The following is a 25,577-nucleotide window of genomic DNA, read 5'->3' as shown; positions in this document are numbered from 1 at the left end:
ATGAATGGTCAATAAATCTCATTTATATGAAATTATACCTAATTTTTGCGTAAGAAAAAAGCAGAAATGATGAATGATTTGGACTAATGGTTAAGATCAGAGCAATGAAGGTAACGGATAATCACAGATGTGTCAAAGTTTAGTCAGGATAATCCTATAAAATGTAATACAACACCCACAATTCAATGAAATTAGAGATCTAATCCTTAATTTCACTTGTGAAGAGCGTTGTATGGAACCATCCATGTTATTTCGGGGGAATTTGGTTGAAATAAACCCAAATTTCTGATATAGAAACTTTGAAAGCAGGGCAAATTTGACCAGAGGACAACAGATGATCTAAAATCACGAGATTTTATTCTTGAGTCTGGAGAATCATATCTTATTTCAAGATACAGATTCTCATGAAACTGATTTTAACGAACCAAAGAGTCTAACTGATGGACTGAAGTATTAATTTCATGTAGAAATTTTCAATAAATCTATTCAATCATCTTTTCTTCACATGATACATACATTTTCTTTTTTTTTTTTTTTTTTTTAAAAGGATCTTTTTTGGCATATCAGGCCTTTATTTGTATAGGACAGCTTAGACATGAAAGGGGAGAAAGAGGGGGAATGACATGCAGCAAAGGGCCGCAGACCGGAGTCGAACCCGCGGCCGCTGCGTCGAGGAGTAAACCTCTATATATGGGCGCCTGCTCTCCATGATACATACATTTTTGTACATGATTATATGTTCTATTCTTCAGGTATTTGGTCTTAGCCCTGTTTAGCTTTTATGAGCAGCATATCAATGGTTTATAGCACCATATGAAATGTCATATCTACCTTTCCATGACATTGGGTCACAGAATGATTAATGGGTCAGTAGAAGAAGATGAAGAGCCGACCAGAGGAGAGAAAGACGCGCCGAAGAATAAAAAGGTAGAAAATGACAGAACAAAGAGGACGATAAACGAATCAAGGTCATTCAGTTGGTGGTCGTTCAGTCAGCCGAGTTATTCCCCTGTGTGTGTGTGTGTGTGTGTGTGTGTGTGTGTGTGTATGAGGGTGTGTGTGTGTGTGTGTATATGAGGGTGTGTGTGTGTGTGAGTGTGTGTGTGTGTGTGCGTGCGAGCGAGTGTGTGTGTGTGTGTGTGTGTGTTTGTCTCTGTGTGTGTGTCTCTCTGTGTGTGAGTGTGTGTGTGCGTGCGAGCGAGTGTGTGTGTGTGTGTGTGTGTGACTGAGTGTGTGTGTGTGAGTGCGTGTGTGTGTGTGCGTGCGTGCGAGTGAGTGAGTGAGTGTGTGTGTGTGTGTGTGTGACTGAGTTTGTGTGTGTGTATGTGTGTGTGTGTGTATTGGGGTCAGGTCATCATTAAATATAAATGAGCTGAAAAACAGCAGTCTCTGTTTTATCCTCCTTCACCTTCCTTTCCTCCTCTCCTCCATCTTTTCTCAACCCCCCTTCATCTCCTGCTCTAATCTTTACTATCACCCTTTTTCATTACATTTTATTGTAACTGACACAAAGTGCAGGCACATACATAGTAGACTAAAAAACACAATATTAACATAATCAACATTATTTACAGACTCAGAATTATTGATAAACTCTTCGAGTGAGGTCTTTCTGACAACCTCCTTTCTTCTCTTCCTCGGCTCCTTTCTTTCACCATATCTGTCTTGTTTCTCTGTGTTTTTCCTCCGCTATCTTTTCCGTGGTTTTTCTTCTTCCACATGCCCTCTCTTCATCCCGTGCTCATCTTTTATCATCTACTCAGGTTTATTTTAATCTCTATTAAGTAGTATCTTATAAAAAAGTCATACTTTGTTGAAAATTTTATATTTCATGATATAGTAAGTCAAAAAAAGTCTTATAAAGTTGTAGTATAGTCGAAAAAAGTGGAAAAAGTCGTAGTATAGTATGTCGAAAAAAAGTCCTAGTATAGGATGTCGAAAAAAGTGGAAAAAAAGTCATAGTATAGTATGTTGAAAAAAGTCACAGTATAGTATGTCGGAAAAAGAGGAAAAAAGTCATAGTATAGTATGTCGGAAAAAGTCATAGTATAGTATGTCGGAAAAAGTCATAGTATAGTATGTCGAAAAAAGTCATAGTGTAGTATGTCGAAAAAAAGTCATAGTATAGTATGTCGGAAAAAGTCATAGTATAGTATGTCGAAAAAAAGTCATAGTATAGTATGTCGAAAAAAAGTCATAGTATAGTACGTTGAAAAAAAAGTCATGGTATAGTATGTTGAAAAAAGTCATCGTATAGTATGTCGAAAAAAGTGGCAAAAAGTCATAGTATAGTATGTCGAAAAAAAGTCCTAGTATAGCATGTCGAAAAAAGTGGAAAAAAAGTCATAGTATGGTATGTTGAAAAAAGTCACAGTATAGTATGTCGGAAAAAGTGGAAAAAAGTCATAGTATAGTATGTCGGAAAAAGTCATAGTATAGTATGTCGGAAAAAGTCGTAGTATAGTATGTCGAAAAAAGTCATAGTATAGTATGTCGAAAAAAAGTCATAGTATAGTATGTCGGAAAAAGTCATAGTATAGTATGTCGAAAAAAAGTCATAGTATAGTATGTCGAAAAAAAGTCATAGTATAGTATGTCGAAAAAAGTGGCAAAAAGTCATAGTATAGTATGTCGGAAAAAGTCATAGTATAGTATGTCGAAAAAAAGTCATAGTATAGTATGTCGAAAAGTCATAGTATAGTATGTCGAAAAAAGTCATAATATAGTATTTAAAAAAAGTTGTAGTATAGTATGTCGAAAAAAGAGGAAAAAAGTTATAGTATATGGTATGTCAAAAAAAGTGGAAAAAAGTCATAGTATAGTATGTCGAAAAAAGAGGTAAAAAGTCATAGTATAGTATGTCGAAAAAAAGTCATAGTATAGTATGTCGAAAAAAGTCATAGTATAGTACGTCGAAAAAAGAGGTAAAAAGTCATAGTATAGTATGTCGAAAAAAGTCATAGTATAGTATGTCGAAAAAAAGTCATAGTATAGTACGTTGAAAAAAAAGTAATGGTATAGTATGTTGAAAAAAGTCATAGTATAGTATGTCGAAAAAAGTGGCAAAAAGTCATAGTATAGTATGTCGGAAAAAGTCATAGTATAGTATGTCGAAAAAAAGTCATAGTATAGTATGTCGAAAAGTCATAGTATAGTATGTCGAAAAAAGTCATAATATAGTATTTAAAAAAAGTTGTAGTATAGTATGTCGAAAAAAGAGGAAAAAAGTTATAGTATATGGTATGTCAAAAAAAGTGGAAAAAAGTCATAGTATAGTATGTCGAAAAAAGAGGTAAAAAGTCATAGTATAGTATGTCGAAAAAAAGTCATAGTATAGTATGTCGAAAAAAGTCATAGTATAGTACGTCGAAAAAAGAGGTAAAAAGTCATAGTATAGTATGTCGAAAAAAGTCATAGTATAGTATGTCGAATAAAAGTCATAGTATAGTATGTCGAATAAAAGTCATAGTATAGTATGTCGAAAAAAAGTCATAGTATAGTATGTCGAAAAGTCATAGTATAGTATGTCGAAAAAAGTCATAATATAGTATTTAAAAAAAGTCATAGTATAGTATGTCGAAAAAAGAGGTAAAAAGTCATAGTATAGTATGTCGAAAAAAGAGGTAAAAAGTCATAGTATAGTATGTCGAAAAAAGTCATAGTATAGTATTTAAAAAAAGTTGTAGTATAGTATGTCGAAAAAAGAGGAAAAAAGTTATAGTATGTCGAAAAAAGTCATAGTATAGTATGTCGAAAAAAGTAATAGTATAGTATGTCGAAAAAAAGTCATAGTATAGTATGTCGAAAAAAGAGGTAAAAAGTCATAGTATAGTATGTCGAAAAAAGGTCTTAGTATAGTATGTCAAAAAAATTCATAGTATAGTATTTAAAAACAGTCGTAGTATAGTATGTCCAAAAAAGTGGAAAAAAGTCAGAGTGTAGTATGTCGAAAAAAAGTCATAGTATAGTATGTCGAAAAAAGTCATAGTATAGTATGTCGAAAAAAAGTCATAGTATAGTATGTCGAAAAAAGTCATAGTATAGTATGTCGAAAAAAGTCATAGTATAGTATGTCAAAAAAAGAGGAAAAAAGTTATAGTATGTCGAAAAAAGTGGAAAAAAAGTCATAGTATAGTATGTCGGAAAAAGTGGAAAAAAGTCATAGTATAGTATGTCGAAAAAAGAGGAAAAAAGTTATAGTATGTCGAAAAAAGTCATAGTATAGTATGTCGAAAAAAGTAATAGTATAGTATGTCGAAAAAAAGTCATAGTATAGTATGTCGAAAAAAGAGGTAAAAAGTCATAGTATAGTATGTCGAAAAAAGGTCTTAGTATAGTATGTCAAAAAAATTCATAGTATAGTATTTAAAAACAGTCGTAGTATAGTATGTCCAAAAAAGTGGAAAAAAGTCAGAGTGTAGTATGTCGAAAAAAAGTCATAGTATAGTATGTCGAAAAAAGTTATAGTATAGTATGTCGAAAAAAAGTCATAGTATAGTATGTCGAAAAAAGTCATAGTATAGTATGTCGAAAAAAAGTCATAGTATAGTATGTCGAAAAAAGTCATAGTATAGTATGTCGAAAAAAGTCATAGTATAGTATTTAAAAAAAGTTGTAGTATAGTATGTCGAAAAAAGAGGAAAAAAGTTATAGTATGTCGAAAAAAGTCATAGTATAGTATGTCGAAAAAAGTCATAGTATAGTATGTCTAAAAAAAGTCAGTATAGTATGTCGAAAAAAAGTCACAGTATAGTATGTCGAAAAAAAGTCATAGTATAGTATGTCGAAAAAAAGTCATAGTATAGTATGTCGAAAAAAGTGGAAAAAAAGTCATAGTATAGTATGTCGGAAAAAGTGGAAAAAAGTCATAGTATAGTATGTCGAAAAAAAGTCATAGTATAGTATGTCGAAAAAAAGTCATAGTATAGTATGTCGAAAAAAGAGGAAAAAAGTTATAGTATGTCGAAAAAAGTGGAAAAAAAGTCATAGTATAGTATGTCGGAAAAAGTGGAAAAAAGTCATAGTATAGTATGTCGAAAAAAAGTCATAGTATAGTAGGTCGAAAAAAGTCATAGTATAGTATTTAAAAATAGTTGTAGTATAGTATGTCGAAAAAAGAGGAAAAAAGTTATAGTATGTCGAAAAAAGTGGAAAAAAAGTCATAGTATAGTACGTCGAAAAAAGAGGTAAAAAGTCATAGTATAGTATGTCGAATAAAAGTCATAGTATAGTATGTCGAAAAAAGTCATAGTATAGTATGACGAAAAAAAGTCATAGTATAGTATGTCGAAAAAAGTCATAGTATAGTATGACGAAAAAAAGTCATAGTATAGTATGTCGAAAAAAAGTCATAGTATAGTATGACGAAAAAAAGTCATAGTATAGTATGTCGAAAAAAAGTCATAGTATAGCATGTCGAAAAAAAGTCATAGTATAGTATGTCGAAAAAAGTCATAGTATAGTATGTCGAAAAAAAGTCATAGTATACTATGTCGAAAAAAGTCATAGTATAGTATGTCGAAAAAAGTCATAGTATAGTATTTAAAAAAAGTTGTAGTATAGTATGTCGAAAAAAGAGGAAAAAAGTTATAGTATGTCGAAAAAAGTCATAGTATAGTATGTCGAAAAAAGTCATAGTATAGTATGTCTAAAAAAAGTCAGTATAGTATGTCGAAAAAAAGTCATAGTATAGTATGTCAAAAAAAGAGGAAAAAAGTTATAGTATGTCAAAAAAAGTGGAAAAAAAGTCATAGTATAGTATGTCGGAAAAAGTGGAAAAAAGTCATAGTATAGTATGTCGAAAAAAAGTCATAGTATAGTATGTCGAAAAAAAGGTCATAGTATAGTAGGTCGAAAAAAGTCATAGTATAGTATTTAAAAAAAGTTGTAGTATAGTATGTCGAAAAAAGAGGAAAAAAGTTATAGTATGTCGAAAAAAAGTCATAGTATATGGTATGTCGAAAAAAGTGGAAAAAAGTCATAGTATAGTATGTCGAAAAAAAGTCATAGTATAGTATGTCGAATAAAAGTCATAGTATAGTATGTCGAAAAAAAGTCATAGTATAGTATGTCGAAAAAAAGTCATAGTATAGTACGTTGAAAAAAAAGTCATGGTATAGTATGTCGAAAAAAGTCATAGTATAGTATGTCGAAAAAAAGTCATAGTATAGCATGTCGAAAAAAAGTCATAGTATAGTACGTTGAAAAAAAAGTCATGGTATAGTATGTCGAAAAAAGTCATAGTATAGTATGTCGAAAAAAGTGGCAAAAAGTCATAGTATAGTATGTCGGAAAAAGTCATAGTATAGTATGTCGAAAAAAAGTCATAGTATAGTATGTCGAAAAGTCATAGTATAGTATGTCGAAAAAAGTCATAATATAGTATTTAAAAAAAGTTGTAGTATAGTATGTCGAAAAAAGTTATAGTATATGGTATGTCAAAAAAAGTGGAAAAAAAGTCATAGTATAGTATGTCGAAAAAAGAGGTAAAAAGTCATAGTATAGTATGTCGAAAAAAGGTCTTAGTATAGTATGTCAAAAAAATTCATAGTATAGTATTTAAAAACAGTCGTAGTATAGTATGTCCAAAAAAGTGGAAAAAAGTCATAGTGTAGTATGTCGAAAAAAAGTCATAGTATAGTATGTCGAAAAAAGTCATAGTATAGTATGTCGAAAAAAGTCATAGTATAGTATGTCGAAAAAAATCATAGTATAGTATGTCGAAAAAAGAGGAAAAAAGTTATAGTATGTCGAAAAAAGTGGAAAAAAAGTCATAGTATAGTATGTCGGAAAAAGTCATAGTATAGTATGTCGAAAAAAATCATAGTATAGTATGTCGAAAAAAGAGGTAAAAAGTCATAGTATAGTATGTCGAAAAAAGTCATAGTATAGTATGTCGAAAAAAGTCATAGTATAGTATTTAAAAAAAGTTGTAGTATAGTATGTCGAAAAAAGAGGAAAAAAGTTATAGTATGTCGAAAAAAGTGGAAAAAAAGTCATAGTATAGTATGTCGGAAAAAGTGGAAAAAAGTCATAGTATAGTATGTCGAAAAAAAGTCATAGTATAGTAGGTCGAAAAAAGTCATAGTATAGTATTTAAAAAAAGTTGTAGTATAGTATGTCGAAAAAAGAGGAAAAAAGTTATAGTATATCGAAAAAAGTGGAAAAAAAGTCATAGTATAGTACGTCGAAAAAAGAGGTAAAAAGTCATAGTATAGTATGTCGAATAAAAGTCATAGTATAGTATGTCGAAAAAAGTCATAGTATAGTATGACGAAAAAAAGTCATAGTATAGTATGTCGAAAAAAGTCATAACATAGTATTTAAAAAAAGTTGTAGTATAGTATGTTGAAAAAAGAGGAAAAAAGTCATAGTATATGCTATGTCAAAAAAAGTGGAAAAAAAGTCATAGTATAGTATGTCGAAAAAAGAGGTAAAAAGTCATAGTATAGTATGTCGAAAAAAGGTCTTAGTATAGTATGTCAAAAAAAATCATAGTATAGTATTTAAAAACAGTCGTAGTATAGTATGTCCAAAAAAGTGGAAAAAAGTCATAGTGTAGTATGTCGAAAAAAAGTCATAGTATGTCGAAAAAAGTCATAGTATAGTATGTCGAAAAAAAGTCATAGTATAGTATGTCGAAAAAAGTCATAGTATAGTATGTCGAAAAAAGTCATAGTATAGTATGTCGAAAAAAGAGGTAAAAAGTCATAGTATAGTATGTCGAAAAAAGTCATAGTATAGTATGTCGAATAAAAGTCATAGTATAGTATTTAAAAAAAGTTGCAGTATAGTATGTCGAAAAAAGAGGATAAAAGTTATAGTATGTCGAAAAAAGTGGAAAAAAAGTCATAGTATAGTATGTCGGAAAAAGTGGAAAAAAGTCATAGTATAGTATATCGAAAAAAAGTCATAGTATATAGTATGTCGAAAAAAAGTCATAGTATAGTAGGTCGAAAAAAGTCATAGTATAGTATTTAAAAAAAGTTAAAAAAAATTAAAAAAAGTTGTAGTATAGTTTGTCGAAAAAAGAGGAAAAAAGTTAGGTTGGGTGGTGATGGCGTAGTGGATATGACACATGCCTTTGGTGTGGGAGACCAGGGTTCGATTCCCACTGCGATACATCAACCAATGTGTCCCTGAGCAAGACACTTAACCCATAGTTGCTCCAGAGGCGTGCAACCTCTGACATATATATAGCAATTGTAAGTCGCTTTGGATAAAAGCGTCAGCTAAATGACATGTAATGTAATGTTATAGTATGTCGAAAAAAGTCATAGTATATGGTATGTCAAAAAAAGTCATAGTATAGTATGTCGAAAAAAGGTCTTAGTATAGTATGACAAAAAAATTCATAGTATTTAAAAACAGTCATAGTATAGTATGTCCAAAAAAGTGGAAAAAAGTCATAGTATAGTATGACTAAAAAAGTGGAAAAAAGTTAGAGTATAGTATGTTGACAAAAAGTCATAGTATATTATGTCGACAAAAAGTGGAAAAAAAGTAATCGTAAAGTATGTCGAAAAAAGTCATGGTGTAGTATTTCGAAAAAAAAGGAAAAAAGTCATAGTATAGTATGTCGGAAAAAGTCATAGTATAGTATGTCAAAAAAAGAGGAAAAAAGTCATAGTATAGTATGTCGAAAAGAGTCATAGTATAGTATGTTGACAAAAAGTCATAGTATAGTATTTAAAAAAAGTCATAGTATAGCATGTATATAGCAAGAGGACTTTTTTTTCGACATACTATACTATGACTTTTTTCGATATACTGTAGTATGACTTTTTTGTAACAAACTATACTATGAGTTTTTTGACATACTATACTATGACTTTTTTTCGACATACTGTACTATTTTTTTCCCCACTTTTGTTGAAATACTATACTATGGACTTTTTCAACATACCATACTATGACTTTTTTTTCGACATGCTATACTATGACTTTTTTTTCGACATACTATACTATGACTTTTTTTCAACATACTATAAGGTAAAGGTACTTTCTTGTCAAATACACAAAATGTAGCGAAATTCATTCTCTGCATTTAACCCATCCCTCAAGGGACTGGAGAACCTAGTGAACCTGCATTTGTTTTGATGGCGGGGAAACCGGAGCACCCGGAGGAAACCACGCAAACATAAAAACTCCACACAGAAAGTCCACAGAAATCCACCTGGATTCGAACCCAGAACCTTCTTGCTGTGAGGCCACAGTGCTAACCATTGGGCCACCATGCTGCCATACCATGACTTTTTTTTCAACATACTGTACTATGACTTTTTTTTACTTTTTTTCCACATACTACACTGCCTTTTATTCACTTTTTTGACATATGTGACGTGCATTTTTTCGATTTTTTTTCGACATACTATGACTTTTTTCAACTTTTTTCGACATACTATACTATGACTTTTTTTCAACTTTTTCCGACATACTATACTATGACTTTTTTCAACTTTTTCCGACATACTATACTATGACTTTTTTTCGACTTTTTTCGACATACTATACTATGACTTTTTATTGACTTTTTTCGACATACTATATACTACTACTAATCAGCAGCGTGCATTCAAAGCTTCTGATCATGACTCAGATGGCACGTTCAGAGCAATATGCGATTCTACGCAGGGTTGTGCGCTGTGTCCGAAAATAACTTTTTTACTTTTTTCGACATACTATGCATATACTATACTAGCATGTCGAAAAATTTGATGAAAAAAAAGTCAGTATAGTATGTCAAAAAAAGTTTGATGGCATATTAGGGCCATCGAAAGAAATTTAAAAAGTTACCACGGAGAGCCGGGTAATATTCTGAGATTAAAGTTGGAAATTTACAAGAACAAAACTTACAAATTTACAAGAAAAAAGGAACAACATTGCTTCAGGATCACCACAGATTATGCCTGCAGCTGGTTATATAATATAATAATCAAGTAATATACTGCAATCAGATTTACCAATACGACCTTTCCTCAGATTCTGTGACTTTAATCTCAGAGAATATCCAAGCTTCTTCTCTCAATGTGTGGTTTTTTTCTTGTACATTTGCCACTTAAATCTCAGAAATTGTAAAGAAGTCCCAGTCCAAGTTTTTTCGACATACTATACTATGACTTTTTTCAACATAGTATACTATGACTTTTTTCAGCATAGTATACTATGACTTTTTACAACATAGCCTACTATGACTTTTTTCGACATACTATACTATGACTTTTTTTTCATAGTATAGTATGTCGAAAAAAGTTTGATGGCATATTAGGGCCATCGAAAGAAATCCAAAAGGTTACCACGGGGAGCCGGGTAATATTCTGAGATTAAAGTTGTAAATTTACAAGAACAAAAATGTACGAGAAAAAAGTCGAAAAAAATGGTGTTAATGTGGGTTTTTTTTTTGTACATTTGCCACTTAAATCTCAGAAATTGTAAAGAAGTCCCAGTCCCAGTTTTTTCGACATACTATACTATGACTTTTTTTTCAACATACTATACTATGACTTTTTTCAACATGCTATACTATGACTTTTTTCCAATGTTTTTAGTCATACTATAATAAGACTTTTTTCCTATCTTTTCGACATGATATACTATGACTTTTTTTTCATAGTATAGTATGTTGAAAAAAAGTCTGATGGCATATTATTGCCATCGAAAGAAATCCAAAAAGTTACCACGGGGAGCCGGGTAATATTCTGAGATTAAAGTTGTAAATTTACAAGAACAAAACTTACAAATTTACGAGACAAAAGTCGAAAAAATTGTGTTTTTTTTCCATTTGCAATCAGATTTACCAATAAGATCTTTCCTCAGATTTTGTGACTTTAATCTCAGAGAATATCCAAGCTTTTTTTCGTAAATGTGGGTTGTTTTCTTGTACATTTGCCACTTAAATCTCAGAAATTGTAAAGAGGTCCCAGTCCAGTCTGCCCTCTGTCCTCGAGGCTTGCGGTTGATTTGACGTTAGCTGACATGATACCAGAATAATTCAGGTCACTACCACAGCGTGTGCGTTGTACAGTGTCCTGTACATTGATGTATGTATTATGCATGTACATGTGTGTATTTTCTCGTTACCTTGGCAACGTCCCACGTGTTTGATGTCGATCTTGAGCTGTTTGAGGCAGGATGCCTCTCGGACGTGGCAGGGCGTGTCGTAGGTGACGCCGTCGCCACCGCACACCGGGTTATCGTTGTGGCCGTTACACACGATGTTGCACATGCAGCTGGAAACACACACACACACATACACACACACACACACACACACACACACACACACACACACACACAGAGACACACACGCAAACACACATGCACACGCACACACAAACACACATCGGATTGCATCACTGTCTCATTTGTGTTGAAGTTACATGTCATCATTATAGTTTCCTGGGAAATCCTATGTGGTTTTTACTTTTATTTTGAACGGTACATTTTCCTTTCAGTGCGTGTGTCTATGCGTGTGTGTGTGTGTGTGTGTATGTGTGTGTGTGTGTGTGTGTGTGTCAGTGTGTTTGTCCGTGTGTGTGTGTGAAGCTGTGAGTAACTGTCAGGGTTATTAAAGGGAACGAAAACGAAAAATAAGCAGTGAAATATATTTTTTGTTAAGTCTCTCTGCGTGTGTGTGTGTGTGTGCGTGTGTGTGTGTGTGTGCATGCGTGCGTGCGTGCTTACAGCATATCCTCAGAGTCTTCGTCACATTCGGCTCCAAACTTGCAGTTTCCACATTTCGAGACCTTTTTACCGCGCCCAGAGCCCTCGTCATCTGCAGAGACAGAAAACACAAAACATCACTACAACACGGCCTCTACATTGTCTCACAAAGGGTTCAAAATATATTGCATTACAAAAGTAAAATATGATGCCGTTTACCTCCGTCACCAGATCCTGAAGCACCGTCTGCCAGAGACACACACACACACACACACACACACACACACACACACACACACACACACACACAGACATGTTATCAGCTGACTATCACAACAAACGTCCACCACATTTATACATCAGATTGGCAGTCTGTCATCCTCACATCGCCTCGCTCCTTTCTGGGGAAAACTATCCACAACAGGAAGTCACACAGACGGGTCGTTTCAGTGACACTCTGGCCGCCGCACAACCAGGGTCCCAAATTATCACTCGTCAAGCGCCAAATGCGGGTCAATTTTCAGTTTGGAGTGTAAATCTAAGAGCGCTATCCGCCACATGGCGGGTAAATGTTTTCAGTCAGTTGTCTGGCTGTTTTCAGTCAGCCTTCAGTCAGTTTTCGGTCAGTCTTCAGTCAGTTTTCTGTCATTTTTCGGTCAGTTTTCTTTCAGCTTTCTGTCAGTTTTCGGTCAGTTTTTAGTCAGTTATCGGTCAGTCTTCGGTCAGTTTTCGGTCAGTTATCGGCCAGTTTTCAGTCAGTTTTTGGTCAGTTATCGGTCAGCTTTCAGTCGGTCTTCAGTCAATTTTCGGTCAGTTTTTGGTCAGTTTTCGGTCAGTTTTTGGTCAGTTATCGGTCAGTTTTCGGTCAGTTTTTGGTCAGTTATCGGTCAGTTTTCAGTCAGTTTTCGGTCAGTTTTTGGTCAGTTTTCAGTCAGTTTTCGGTCAGTCTTCAGTCAGTTTTCTGTCATTTTTCGGTCAGTTTTCTTTCAGCTTTCTGTCAGTTTTCGGTCGGTTTTATGGTCAGTTATCGGTCAGTTTTATGGTCAGTTTTTGGTCAGTTTTTGGTCAGTTTTCAGTCAGTTTTTGGTCAGCTTTCTGTCAGTTATCTGTCAGCTTTCTGTCAGTTTTTGGTCAGTTATCGGTCAGCTTTCAGTCGGTCTTCAGTCAGTTTTCGGTCAGTCTTTGATCAGTTTCCTGTCAGTTGTGGAATGCCAGCCACCAATAATTACTTAGCAGGTATATGGAGATTTTTTGTGATGTTACAAAAAAAATGCAATTTATAATTTTGGCCGATAAAAAGATGCTTGGCTGGTGAGTCAAAAAGTTAATTTCGGACACAGCGCACAACCCTGCGTAGAATCGCATATATTGGTCTGAACATGCCCTCAGAGTCCTGATCAGAAGCTTTGAATACACGCTGTTGATTAGTACTGAAGCTGAGAGATTAGCGATGCAGCTGTGAAAGCTAGCTACCTTATTGCTAACGTAATAGCATTAGCATCAAAGCCACACTCTGAGGGCCCTATTCTAACGATCTAAGCGCACGGCGTGAAGCGCAGGTACGTTTAGGGCGTGTCCAAATCCACTTTTGCTAGTTTGACGGCATAAAAAAGGATTTAATTCCCTGCATAGTGAAATGTTAATGTGTGTGTTACCGTGGTAACAGGCTCCCTCTGACAGGATGGTGATGGCTCGTTGTTTCTTGCAGGCGGCGCGCCTCAGGAAGCACTCGTTCTGGTACGTGTCTCCGTTGGTCCCGCACACAGGGATGTACTTCTTAGTACACTGAAATAAGAAGACATGTTTATGAATCAACAACGGTCTATGACACGGGTGTCCAAACTCTTCTTAACCCTTGTGTTTTCCTCGGGTCAAATTTGACCCATTTTTAAATCAGAATTATGGGTTTCTTTGAACCAAATTGCCCCAAAATAACAAGAATGCTTGGATGTACGTTGTGTGGAAGCCATGTAACATTCTTGGCAGGTAAAATGAATGATTACTTTCATTAAATTGTGGGTGTTTTTTTTCAATTTTATAGCTTTTGAAAAAACTGTGATCCACTCAACATCCTCTGATCTAACGTATCATAAACTTTATAAACAAGTCAGAAACGTTTTTGACTTCTGTCATTAAGTGTCATTCGGTTTTTTGTTTGGGTTGTCTTGATTATGACAACTTAACACACAAATTCTTTGGAGTGTCCTTATTAAGACAACTTTACATTAAACAGGATGACATTATGTCAACTTATCATGACCAAGACAACTTCTGGTAATGTCACTTTGATTAATGTTAGGTTGTCATAATCAAGACAACCCAAACAAAAAACCGAATGACACTTAATGACAGAAGTCATAAACGTTTCTGACTTGTTTATAACGTGACAGTGTCATGTCATAGTTATGACAGTGTCATGTCACGATTATGTCGATACCTTCAAGTAAAGTGTTACCAAATAATCCACAATTTCTGTTTTTTTAAACAAAAAAATTAGGTATTATTGTCATTTAAATTATGTTTATTGACCATGTATTTAAAAAAGCGTCAACAAAAGTGACAAAAACGTCTCAAAAGGCGTCAAAAAAAGTTAAGACAACAAGTTCACGGTCTACGGGAAGACAACAGGAGGGTCAAAGAGTGCCAGATTTGATAATGTGAAGAAGCCCTGTGGACCAATGGGACCTTCTGAAAAACATTTTAACAATAGAAGTTACACACAAATGCACTGATCTATAACAACTTTTATTTTCATTGTCACAATTCTTTTTTTTTTTTTAAATGGCAATGTAACCAAATCAAAACATGACGTATTATGCGTAATGCAGAGTTTGTTAACATTTAAGCTTACAACATCTGACTCTTGCTCTTGTCTTTCACAAACCGAGGCTGCGGGCCATATGAAATCTGGCCGCGTGATTGGCCCCCTTGGGCATTATTATCTCCGCCAAGGAGCTTACGTTTTCTGTGTGTGTGTGTGTGTGTGTGTGTGTGTGTGTGTGTGTATTTGTGTGTGTGTGTGTGTGTGTGTGTGTATTGGTGTGTGTGTGCATGTGTGTATGTGTGAGTGTGTGTGTGTATCGGTGTGTGTCTGTGTGTGTGTGTGTGTGTATGTGAGTGTGGATCTGTGTGTGTGTGTGTGTGTGTGTGTGCGCATGTGTGTATGTGTGTGTATATGTGTGTGTGTGTGTGTAAGTGTGTGTGTGTGTGTGTGTGTGGTCGTGTGTGTGTATGTGTGTTGTCATGTGTGTGGTTGTGTCTGTGTGTGTAAGTGTGTGTGTGTGTGTGTGTGTGGTCGTGTGTGTGTATGTGTGTTGTCATGTGTGTGGTTGTGTCTGTGTGTGTGTGTGTATCTGTGTATCTGTGTGTGCGTGCGTGTGTGTCTGTATGTGTGTGTGTGTGTGTGTGTGTGTGTGTGTGTGGTCGTGTGTGTGTATGTGTGTTGTCATGTGTGTGGTTGTGTCTGTATGTGTGTGTGTATGTGTGTATCTGTGTGTGTGTGCGTGTGTGTCTGTATGTGTGTGTGTGTGTGTGTGTGTGTGTGTGTGTGTGTGTGTGTGTGTGGTTGTGTGTGTGTGTGTCTCACGTGGAACTGGCAGACACATTTGATGTCGGCTCCGTTCTCGCGGCAGGTTCCTCCGAAGCGACACGTCCCGGCGTCACACACTCGCAGGTCGCTCTTCTTCTCCGACAGATCTGAAGAAAAACAAACATTCATCATGTTTGGTTTCTTTATCCAGACAAAAAGAAAAGAAGAATACGAACAAATGAAATTGGTCATTGTGCCTTCCATATAGCATTTCTAAAGAAGCGTGAAAAGTGATTTGCATCTAAAAATCACCCTCCCTCTCTGAGTCAAATCTCAGTTCAATCTGAACACACACACACACACACACACACACACACACACACACACACAATGCACATATTTTTAGACTCAGTGTGACTTCAACTATCTGAGGAGAGCATTTTCTCTGATGTCCATCTCATATAAATGTTCAGAAATCTGCTCCGGAATCACAGGAAAGAGGCTGCAACTGCAGAATCATCAGAAAAAAAGGAGAAAAAAAGTGTGTGTGGATCTGTGTGTGTGTGTGTGTGTGTGTGTGTGTGTGTGTGTGTGTGGATCTATGTGTGTGTCTGTCTGTGTGTGTGTGTGTGTGTGTGTGTGTGTATGTGTGTCTGTTTGTGTGTGTGTGTGTGTGTGTGTGTATGTGTGTCTGTGTGTGTGTGTGTGTGTGTGTGTGTGTCTGTCTGTGTGTGTGTGTGTGTGTGTGTGTGTGTCTGTCTGTCTGTGTCTCTGTTTGCGTGTGTGTGTGTGTGTATGTGTGTCTGTCTGTGTGTGTGTGTGTGTGTCTGTCTGTCTGTCTGTCTGTGTGTGTGTGTGTATGTGTGTCTGTTTGTGTGTGTGTGTCTGTCTGTCTGTCTGTCTGCGTGTGTGTGTGTGTATGTGTGTCTGTTTGTGTGTGTGTGTGTGTGTCTGTCTGTCTGTCTGCGTGTGTGTGTATGTGTGTCTGTTTGTGTGTGTGTGTCTGTCTGTCTGTCTGTCTGTCTGTCTGTGTGTGTGTGTGTGTATGTGTGTCTGTTTGTGTGTGTGTGTGTGTGTCTGTCTTTCTGTGTCTCTGTTTGCGTGCGTGTGTGTGGATCTATGTGTGTCTGTCTGTGTGTGTGTGTGTGTGTGTGTGTATATGTGTGTCTGTTTGTGTGTGTGTGTGTGTGTGTGTGTGTATGTGTGTCTGTGTGTGTGTGTGTGTGTGTGTGTGTGTGTGTGTGTCTTTTCTTCAGTATCAGAGCAATCCAGCGATAGTTGTCCGTACATCAACGTGAACGCTGCCGACAGGATCTGCTGACTCATCATTCAGCTCACTTTTAATGCTACCAGATTGCCAAAACATTTATAAATCCTGTTTGAAATGTGAGTGTTTTCATACTGTTTATAAATGTTACTTAGGGGGGTTAAAGCAAATGGATTAAGGATTGTAAAATGCTCAAATTATAAAGTCACAAAGAGCTTAAACTCTGTCCAACAGAACACACACACACACACACACACACACACACACACACACACACACACACACACACACACACTATTATCCAGGGTAGTAATTTCCTGGTGTCAGCTGATTGGTCGGTGGCCCTGCGGCTAGCCAATTACAGCTGGTAAATTACAGGGGTCGTGACCCCCGCTTCCTCTGTAATTAGTAAATACCTCAGAGTGCTGAGCCAGCCACAACAACCTGCTGACACACAGAGTGAGGGGGTGGACAAATTAACAGAAACACTGTGTTCCCAGGATCCCTCTGGGTCCGTAGACTGGAGGTCTGCTGTTCAGTTCAATGACTCTTTACATCACGTTTTACAAAAGGGTTTCCAACCTTCAGAGTCGACATTTAGTTACGTGTATTGTAAAAGTAGTCTGGATCAACAACAGTACATTACCGTGATAAAGCCCGACAAGGGTGTAACTTTGGGTTCAACATTGGAGGGAGGGGGGGGGGGTTGAGAAGTCCACTTTAGAGCAAAATAGAAATATTGAGCATATCAAACACTTCATTTTCTGCATTCTGGTGAGTTTTTCTGCATCAATTTATGGTGCAAATGTCTATTTATGTAAAGGAAATTATAATAATTAATAATTGGGTTGGGGGGGGGGTTGGGGTTGGGGTTGGGATTGTAACCCCCCCCATCCCCCCAGTAAATTACGCCTATGAAGCCTGACATATTCCTCTCTCTGTGTGTCGTCGTTCTCAAACTCCGTTCGCTTTGGGAAACAACAAACTTTGAGCTACACGCTGAAAATATCAAGTTCTGAAGGAGATGTGGACGGTGCAACAAAAAAAGTCAGCAAAATAGTTCCTAAGCTGTCATCCTAAGTGCCCAGAAAGTTCAGAAAAAGTGACTAAATCCCTACAAAATCAGCAAAAAAAGTAACTTAGCCATCAAAGGACAAAGTCCCCAAAAAAAATGCTGGAAAAGCGCAAAAAAAAAAATATTTGGCAAAAGTGACAAAAAACTTCAGAGAAAGCACATCTCCTCTCTAACTGGGAGGTTTTGGGACTGATTGGTGGGATTGCTGTGGACGAAGTACACACAGAGATACACTGGTAAGAACCAATGAGGTTTAACCATGTATCAGCTAATTTAAATAGCTCACGTTACTGTATTTTGTCAACGGTTAACTTCATTTAATATTATATGTGACCTATTCTTTTGCGGGGTGGAAATGTTCCACACATTCTCACTCCCATCTCGTAAAATACGGACGCTTGGTCAGGTGCCTCTGTCGTTGGTATTGACGCTAAAAGTCTCCTTTAGCGTCATATAACGTGCTTGGTCGGGACTATTGGCGTCCCTTTTGACGCAGTTATGTTAAGGAAAAGGTCGGGACACGCGGGAATGGGACGGGTGGGCTTACGTTTTCTTGACACGCGGGAAGAACGGGACAGTTAAACAAGAAAGCGACTTTTGGAAACACACGGGACATGATCCCCCCTCTCCTGGGTGAAAGTCCTGTGTTTGACCCATCCACCCCCCCAACCAACCTCCTTACATGGAATTTCGGCCTTACATACCCTTACTATACCCTGTATAGCTGCTGCTCTCCCTGTGTGTGCATGTGTGTGCGTGTGCGTGTGCGTGTGTGTGTGTGTGTGTGTGTGTGTGTGTGTGTGTGTGTGTCTGTGGGAGTGTGTAATGTTTGGGTCATGTGTAAATGTGTGGATGTTATGGGAGAGAGAGAAGCATCTGTATACAGGGGGATGTATGACTACTGCAGTACTTATTTATTGTTTATTTTATTATTTTTTAACATTACATTATATACATTGTGTGCTAATGCACTTTTTAAGTTTAACCCTTAATGGATGGGTTGGCTGTAAAACTGAATTGCCCCCTTTGGGACTAATAAAGTTATCTGAATCTGAATCTGAATCCCCGGTATGTTCTACAAAGGGCGCTTTTTTTCGTAGATTCAGACGCTGACCGCCACTGTCCAAACGTCCGTATTTTACGAGTTCGGAGTGAGAACGGGTGGAAATGTTCCACCAGAACAAGTTCCTTCCTGAGACTATTTAGCAGAGCCACCGTCGCTGCGTCTGGAGCTTAGCTCTGCCCAAGATGAAAGGAAATGCTTACAACCCAGAGAGTTCATTCTCCTATCCCAGAATGCATCTGTGGTGTAGCCAGACCTAAACTCCACAACGCTGTAACACAAGTTACTTTTCCTGCCGCGATGCAAAGACATTTCTGCTCTGAAGAAAATGAATCAAGAACAGTTTTTGATCATTTTGTATCTTAATATTTAACATCTCCACCTGACACACACGGAAGCCACAGCTTTTCATTAATGCTCGGTCGCTATGGTTACTAACTCCTCATCTGACAGTCGCTGGTTGCATCACCAAGCGATTACAGCTTGTTTACAGAGTGAGACGGGTCTGCAGAGACCCCGTCAGGAAGCCGTGGGGAGTTAGAGCGAGTTTACACTAAACCTACACAGCTGTTTGGGAGATGGGAGCATATGGAGGCCTCTGTCTCCGCTGGAGAAGCACAAGACCCAGAAAATAAACCAAGAACTCCAGTCTGGGGCCGCAACTGAAGCATCGTTTTCATCGTGGATTATTTTCATAATCAACAGATTATCTGAGAATCAATATATCAGCTGATTTACAAATGTGTCAATCCGTTGGACCAGACATTAATTCAATTCAGTTTTATTTATAGTGTCTCAGGACACTAACAGATAGAGTAGTTTTTGAGTTCTTTTTAGCCCAATCATGTTTGTGTTTCTGCTACCAAAAGTGATAATTAATTAATGGAGGCGGGTGTTCCAGAACTGACAGGAAACTGACCAAAAAACTGTCCGAAAACGGACCGAAAACAGCCAGAAAACTGACTGAAGACTGACTGGAAACTGACCAAAAACAGCCAGAATACTGACTGAAAACTGACCGAAAACTGACCAAAAACAGCCAAAAAAAACTCACCGAAGACTGACAAAAACAAAAACTGACTGTGTGTTGCAGACGGAGGAAGCTCACTGGAAAGACAAAGTAGACCCGAGTCTCCCATCCTCCTCCTCGTCCTGTCTACATGACGTCCTGTCTCAGTATCTGTCGATAGAGTCTAAATCTATGACACTGAAACGGCCTCAGGTCTAGGAAACGTCTCCGACTAGATCTCCGAGTGTGAGATCGGGTCACTGACTCGGAGCTCGGAGGAGGCAGTGAACTGTGACGCGACTGCAGAACAACATCTCTCACTCAGGTTTAAAGAAAGGGCCGTTCTTACAATTCTGTAAACTGTTGCAGAGTGAAAACACACAAACAGTTTAGATAAATGTGATGAGGGAGTGTTCAATGTTTCTTCAGCTGCATATATATATATATATATATATATATATATATATATATATATATATATATATATATATATGTTGGATTGGATCAGTCATCGCTGCGTCTCTCCTGCAGTTCTTCTAACTGGGACTAAAAAGCATGAAGACATTAACCGTTCTTAGCCTCGCTCCACTGGCTTCCTGTCGGCTTCAGGATTAATTTAAAGATCTTATTCAGGGCCGGTCCGCGGCATCGGCAGCAGAGGCAACTGCTAGGGGCGCCGCGGTCTAAAGGAGTACAGAAAAGTTAAAGATAATGTAGAGCCCAAGCTTTAAGCCCCTGAGGTGCTGTCTCACCGGTAGAGTAATTGACGCACTTTTGACCTTTTTGATCATTGAAAGTCCAAGTCATATTTGCAGTTTACACCGTTGGTTCCATTTATTTCCATGAGATCTTAGGTTTGCACCTGAGGAACCAAAGATTAGTTCCTATTTATACCAAGGGCACTAATCTTACAGATAATAAGGAAGAGAAAAAAAACACCAAAATCATCGGAAAAATCGCCCAAAACAAACACACACACACACACACAACCTGGCAAACGGCTGAAGAGAACCAGAGAGTGCCTACCAAATCATTGGTAAGCAACAGGTAGACCCGTACCAACTATATCTGACCAGATCGGCAGAAAAGGCAGACAAGGTCTGCATGGATGCAAGCCATCCACTTTCATTGGAGTTCAAGCCGCTCCCTTCTCAGTCCCTCCAGAAAAACGTGATTATGTGATCTCATAATTCAATGCATAATCAGCCAAAGTCTGCATATTTATGCGGGGGGGCCGCATTTTTTCAAATACGCCGCACTTTCGCCGCATAAATTGCCGATTTCCGCGCAAAATATGCAGGGCTTGCATGATTTCATAATCCCCGCATTTTCGTTGCAAAAAAGTCCCATATATCTTAGCAGAAAGATGAAAAATGTTGCGTTTACTTCACACAAGAGCACCCATTTCCCCCTGTTGCCATGGGAACATTAGGAACTGACGTAATTATGCGACGTGAACATCATCAAAAAGCTGCAAACCCCGCGATGAAGCCACGATGAAACTGCAGTTTTTGCAAGTTCCCGCAATTTCATCGCACAAATTTGCATAAATATCCCGCATATTCCTTCGCACTTTTTAAGAAAACGTGACGCATAATCAAGGATTTTTGCCCACAACAATCACAAGAAAACTCCTGGTCGTGGATATAGATATCCTAACTTCAAAACCAACCGAGCAAAAAATTCCCATGGCAATAACCCAATTAAATAAGACGTGGGGTATGCCTGGAGGAGGAATATATGTGAAGTACTGTGCAGTAGTTTCATTTATTAATGACATTAGTCCTTTTAGGGAAGTGCAACATACTCCTTTTTACTGTATTCTATATATTGAGGTGTGTATGTTATGTGTTAGATAAATAGTGCTGTAGATGTGGATTGTGTGTCAATATCCCTGTACTGTACAAAGGGGCGTCGGACTGGGGGTGGAAAGGGGACTGAGTACCCAGGGCCCTCATGTGAGGAGGGCCCAAAAAGATGCTAGAATGAATAGCTGTAGATGTGGGGAGGGGCCCATAGAGAATACCTTTCTACAGGGCCCAGAATGTTGTGCTACGCCCCTGACAAATTTCCTCTCTGGGACATTAAAGTTTTCTAAGTCTAAGAGTGGCGTTTATTTTCCGTGGAGAACATCTGCGACGGAGCTAAAGTGGGCGACCGTGACGAGACAGAGTTCAGATCTTCTGAAAATAGAAATCACAAAGATTTCATCCTTTAGATCCGAAAAAACCCCCTTAAAAGCCAGCGTTCAAACCAACTGGAAAGAGCCATTCGCTGGAGTTATTTTCGTTCTAAATGTCTGGATTTAGATCAGAGAAGTGAAAGGATGAATGTAAATACAGCCAGACGAACAAAGAGCCAGTGACCAATACAACAAACTCCTTAACCCTTCCCGTCGACCTGCAACGTTGTGTTTTTCTGGGTTGAAATTTCAACATTTTGTTGTTCTTTTTCGACACTTTTCTCAACGTTTTTGTCAATTTTATTCCAATTTTTTTGTCACTTTTTTGGCGTTTTTTTAATCTTGTTTTTGAGGCTTTTTATGATGTTTTTTTTCTCACTTTTTTCCTATTTTTTGTCACTTTTCTTCAACAAGTTTTTGTCACCTTTGGCGATGTTTTTGATGGGGTTTTTTTGGGTCACTTTTTTCAGTGTATTAGCTTTTTCCAACTTTTGTCACTTTCTTCAACGTTCTTTTGTCATAGTTCTGATATAGAAAGTTTTTGTAAATTTGACCCGAGGTCAACAGGAAGGTTACTATTCTTCTGCTTTTCTATATTGTTCTTCTTGTCAATGGATCTCAATTAATTAATGGTGGCTGGCGTTCCAGAACTGACAGGAAACTGACCAAAAAACTGACCGAAAACTGACCAAAAACAGCCAAAAAACTGTCCGAAAACTGACCAAAAACAGAGTGTGTGTGTGCCTGCGAGTGTGTGTGTATGTGTGTGTGTGTGTGTGTGTGTGTGAGTGTGTGGTGACCACTCCTCACTTTAGCTGGGCTCTATTTTAGGGTAATTACAGGGTGGAGAAACAGGGCGAGGTTAACTGAGGGAGTGCTCTGTGTGTATGGATACATCAAACTAAAACCACACTGTAAAGTATTGGCCAAATATTCTATATGTTCAGACTCAAACCAGCAGTGAATGTATCTACTAACAAGTGTAACGTGTGTGTGTGCATCACAGCCTGATATATTTCATAAAAACATGTTTCAAAATGTTCCTCCATTAATCGATTAAAGGGCAACTACCATTTTTTTCAACCTGGACCCTATGTTCCTATGTTTCTATGTTCCTATGTTTCTATGTTCCTATGTGTCTGTGTCTAAGTGACTGATGAGAACAACTATCTTTGACATTGGTCCAGTATTAAGAGAGATCTCTGCAGTCGGCAGCAGAGAAACAAGCTACAATCTAAGTTAATAGGACGATTGTGCATCTTCTGTTTACGTTACAAAAGTGCTGTTTTTGACGCTGAAAGACTCAGATTATTGTTCTTAGTGTCTGACAACATTATGGGAAGGATTTCTAAGGAGGTCGACCTTTCTGTTAAAGAGTAAGAACATTAAAACATCCGCCAAATTGCGTTTGCTAAACCCACCAGACTCCATGTAAATAAACAGTGATTTTAGCATCGTAAAATACACTGTGACTATCTATGAGAAGCCATTTTCTGTCATCTATCCACTGTTTCAACCATCACAACTCTAGTTTTGGGTGAAATAAACTCATAGTTTTCAGATTTACATGTGAAAATATGTTGGCTCTATACACGCTAAAAGTATGTTTTTTTTAAATGGAGTCTGGTGGGTTTAGTGCTAGCGACTTCAGACCTCTTTCTGGTTAAACAGAAAGGTGTTAAAGAGGTTTTAAAGGTCTATCTCTGTAGGGATCCATCCCATAATGTTGTCAGACACTTAGAATAATAATCTGAGTCTGTCAGCGGCAACAACAGAACTTTTAGTGGGCCACTGCGTTCATTCATTCTCTCTCTCTCTCTCATATATATATATATATATATATATATATATATATATATATATATATATATATATATATATATATATATATATATATATATATATATAAGTGTCATGACAACAGAGATATAAAGGCAACACCTGTAGAGATGCAACGTTTAGTCGATCGTTTAGTCGATTGTTCCACCAAAACAAGTTCCTTCCTGAGACTATTTAGCAGAGGCACCGTGGCTCCGTCCGGAGCTTAGCCCCACCCCAAGACGATTGTGATTGGTTTAAAGAAATGCCAACAAACCAGAGCACGTTTCTCTCCCATCCAGGAATGTTGTGTGGACTAGCCAGACCTTCCTCCGCAGAGCTGTGGAGGAAGGTCTGGCAATGCGAGACTATAAATATCTTTATATTTTGGACAAATGAGGACATTTGAACGCATCACCTTGGACTTTGAGAAACTGGGGCGGACATTCTTCATCATTTTCTGACATTTTAGAGACCAAACAACTCAGAGAATAATCCACACATTAATACACGATGTGAATAACCGTTAGTTACACAGCCGTAGTGTCACTGACAACATCTGGATGACGTAAACAGCTGCTCTGAAACATCCAATGAGAGACGACTGTGACCTCTGACCTCTCCATCCTCAAACCTCCAACATGAAGTGAAATCAGCCAGAAAATAATAATGATGATGCATTCAAGTGTAGGAGTCACTACACTTTGCACTAATCTCCATCCTGCACTATACATCTGCCCCTTGCACACAGTGCTTAAACTACTTAAACAGCTATTTTGTAGCCTAGTTATTTGTTTCTGTATTTACTGTTTATTCTTATTAATGCGTAATATGTTTGTTTGTTTGTTTATGTCTGCACCAATCACCGAGGCAAATTCTACGTACTGTGTATGGGTACCGACTGTGGCAATGAACTCCTTTCTGATTCTGATTCTGTGTTTACATGGATGTATGTAGGTGTCTCACCGAGGCAGTCGGCGGCCTTCCCGGGGCCGCAGTCCGCACTGCTGCTGCCTCCGCTGCGGGGGAACGAGCTCCAGGCGGCGGGGAGAACCAGCAGAACCAGCAGGCAGCAGAACCAGGAGACCCGGCACACTGGAGCCATGATGGAGGGCGGTGGGAGGAGGGAGGATATCCAGAGAGACAGACGGAGGGATGGAGGCAGACAGAGGGGAGAGGTAGAGACTGAAAGGTAGGAAAAAAGAGAGAGACAGATGGAGGTGGAGAGATGGATGAGTAGACAGAGGATACAAAGGGTACAGAGACGGAAAAACAGATATAAAAATGATTTTTTTTTTCTGAATTCGTCCTTCAAAAGACGCGGAACAAAATCCTTAATACAAAAACACCCCGCAGAAAAAGAGGGATACTGAAATGTTGCGGGTTTAAATCCTAAATATCTCCATGTGTGTTTTCCTCTGCTCTCTCCAAGAACTCCTTCCAGTGTCTGCGAGGAAAACGGCTCCACGCACGGAGAAACACGGGGGAGAAATAGGCTGGAAAACACGATGAGAAAGCCAAGGAAGGGAGGAGGGGTGCTGCTAAACAGAGCCCAGGATAACAAAGCAAAGCAGGGCCTGGGGCTTCTTCACACACCGACCCCCCACACCTCCGACACCCCTTCAAAACCAGTCTGCTCACAGCCCGGACTCACTGAGCCTCCATCCCCCATGCAGCCCAGCTGCCTCGCACTCTAACCGGGCGGGGAGAAACGCGGATCGCCGCGGACAAAAAAAAAATGATCCAGGGAAAAGTCCAAAAGGGACTTCCAGCAGCATCCAGGCCGAAGCGGAGCGAGTGTTCGCCCGGGAGGATTCACGTAAGCAGTCGGTCGGTCAGTCGGACCGGGACTTTTTTTTTTTTTTTGTCCTCCTGTTCTTTCTCAAATCAACAAAGGCTCAGACCACGTGACCTCCAGGAGACCCCTCCCACAGAGAGAGAGAGAGAGAGAGAGAGAGAGAGAGAGAGAGAGA

At 37.9% G+C, this 25,577-nt stretch overlaps 1 protein-coding gene across 1 annotated transcript in view; it reads right to left on the bottom strand.

The window, feature by feature from the left end:
* LOC116056496 (tomoregulin-1-like) overlaps positions 1-25,188 on the bottom strand; it is a 29,489-nt gene extending 4,301 nt beyond the window's left edge. The window contains exons 1-6 of the mRNA XM_031308621.2: positions 24,571-25,188; positions 15,248-15,357; positions 13,317-13,446; positions 11,881-11,907; positions 11,683-11,773; positions 11,080-11,228 (exon numbers count right to left, since the gene is read on the bottom strand). Of these exons, the coding sequence (XP_031164481.1) occupies positions 11,080-11,228; positions 11,683-11,773; positions 11,881-11,907; positions 13,317-13,446; positions 15,248-15,357; positions 24,571-24,709 (646 nt within the window). The 5' untranslated portion in view covers positions 24,710-25,188. The remainder of the gene's footprint in view (positions 1-11,079; positions 11,229-11,682; positions 11,774-11,880; positions 11,908-13,316; positions 13,447-15,247; positions 15,358-24,570) is intronic.
* Positions 25,189-25,577: the final 389 nt, after the last annotated feature.

Source organism: Sander lucioperca, chromosome 23 (genome assembly GCF_008315115.2).
Source record: "Sander lucioperca isolate FBNREF2018 chromosome 23, SLUC_FBN_1.2, whole genome shotgun sequence".
Classification (NCBI taxonomy): Eukaryota; Metazoa; Chordata; class Actinopteri; order Perciformes; family Percidae; genus Sander; species Sander lucioperca.
Note: the sequence above shows the minus strand (reverse complement) of the source record. Positions and strands in the feature narration are given on the sequence as shown.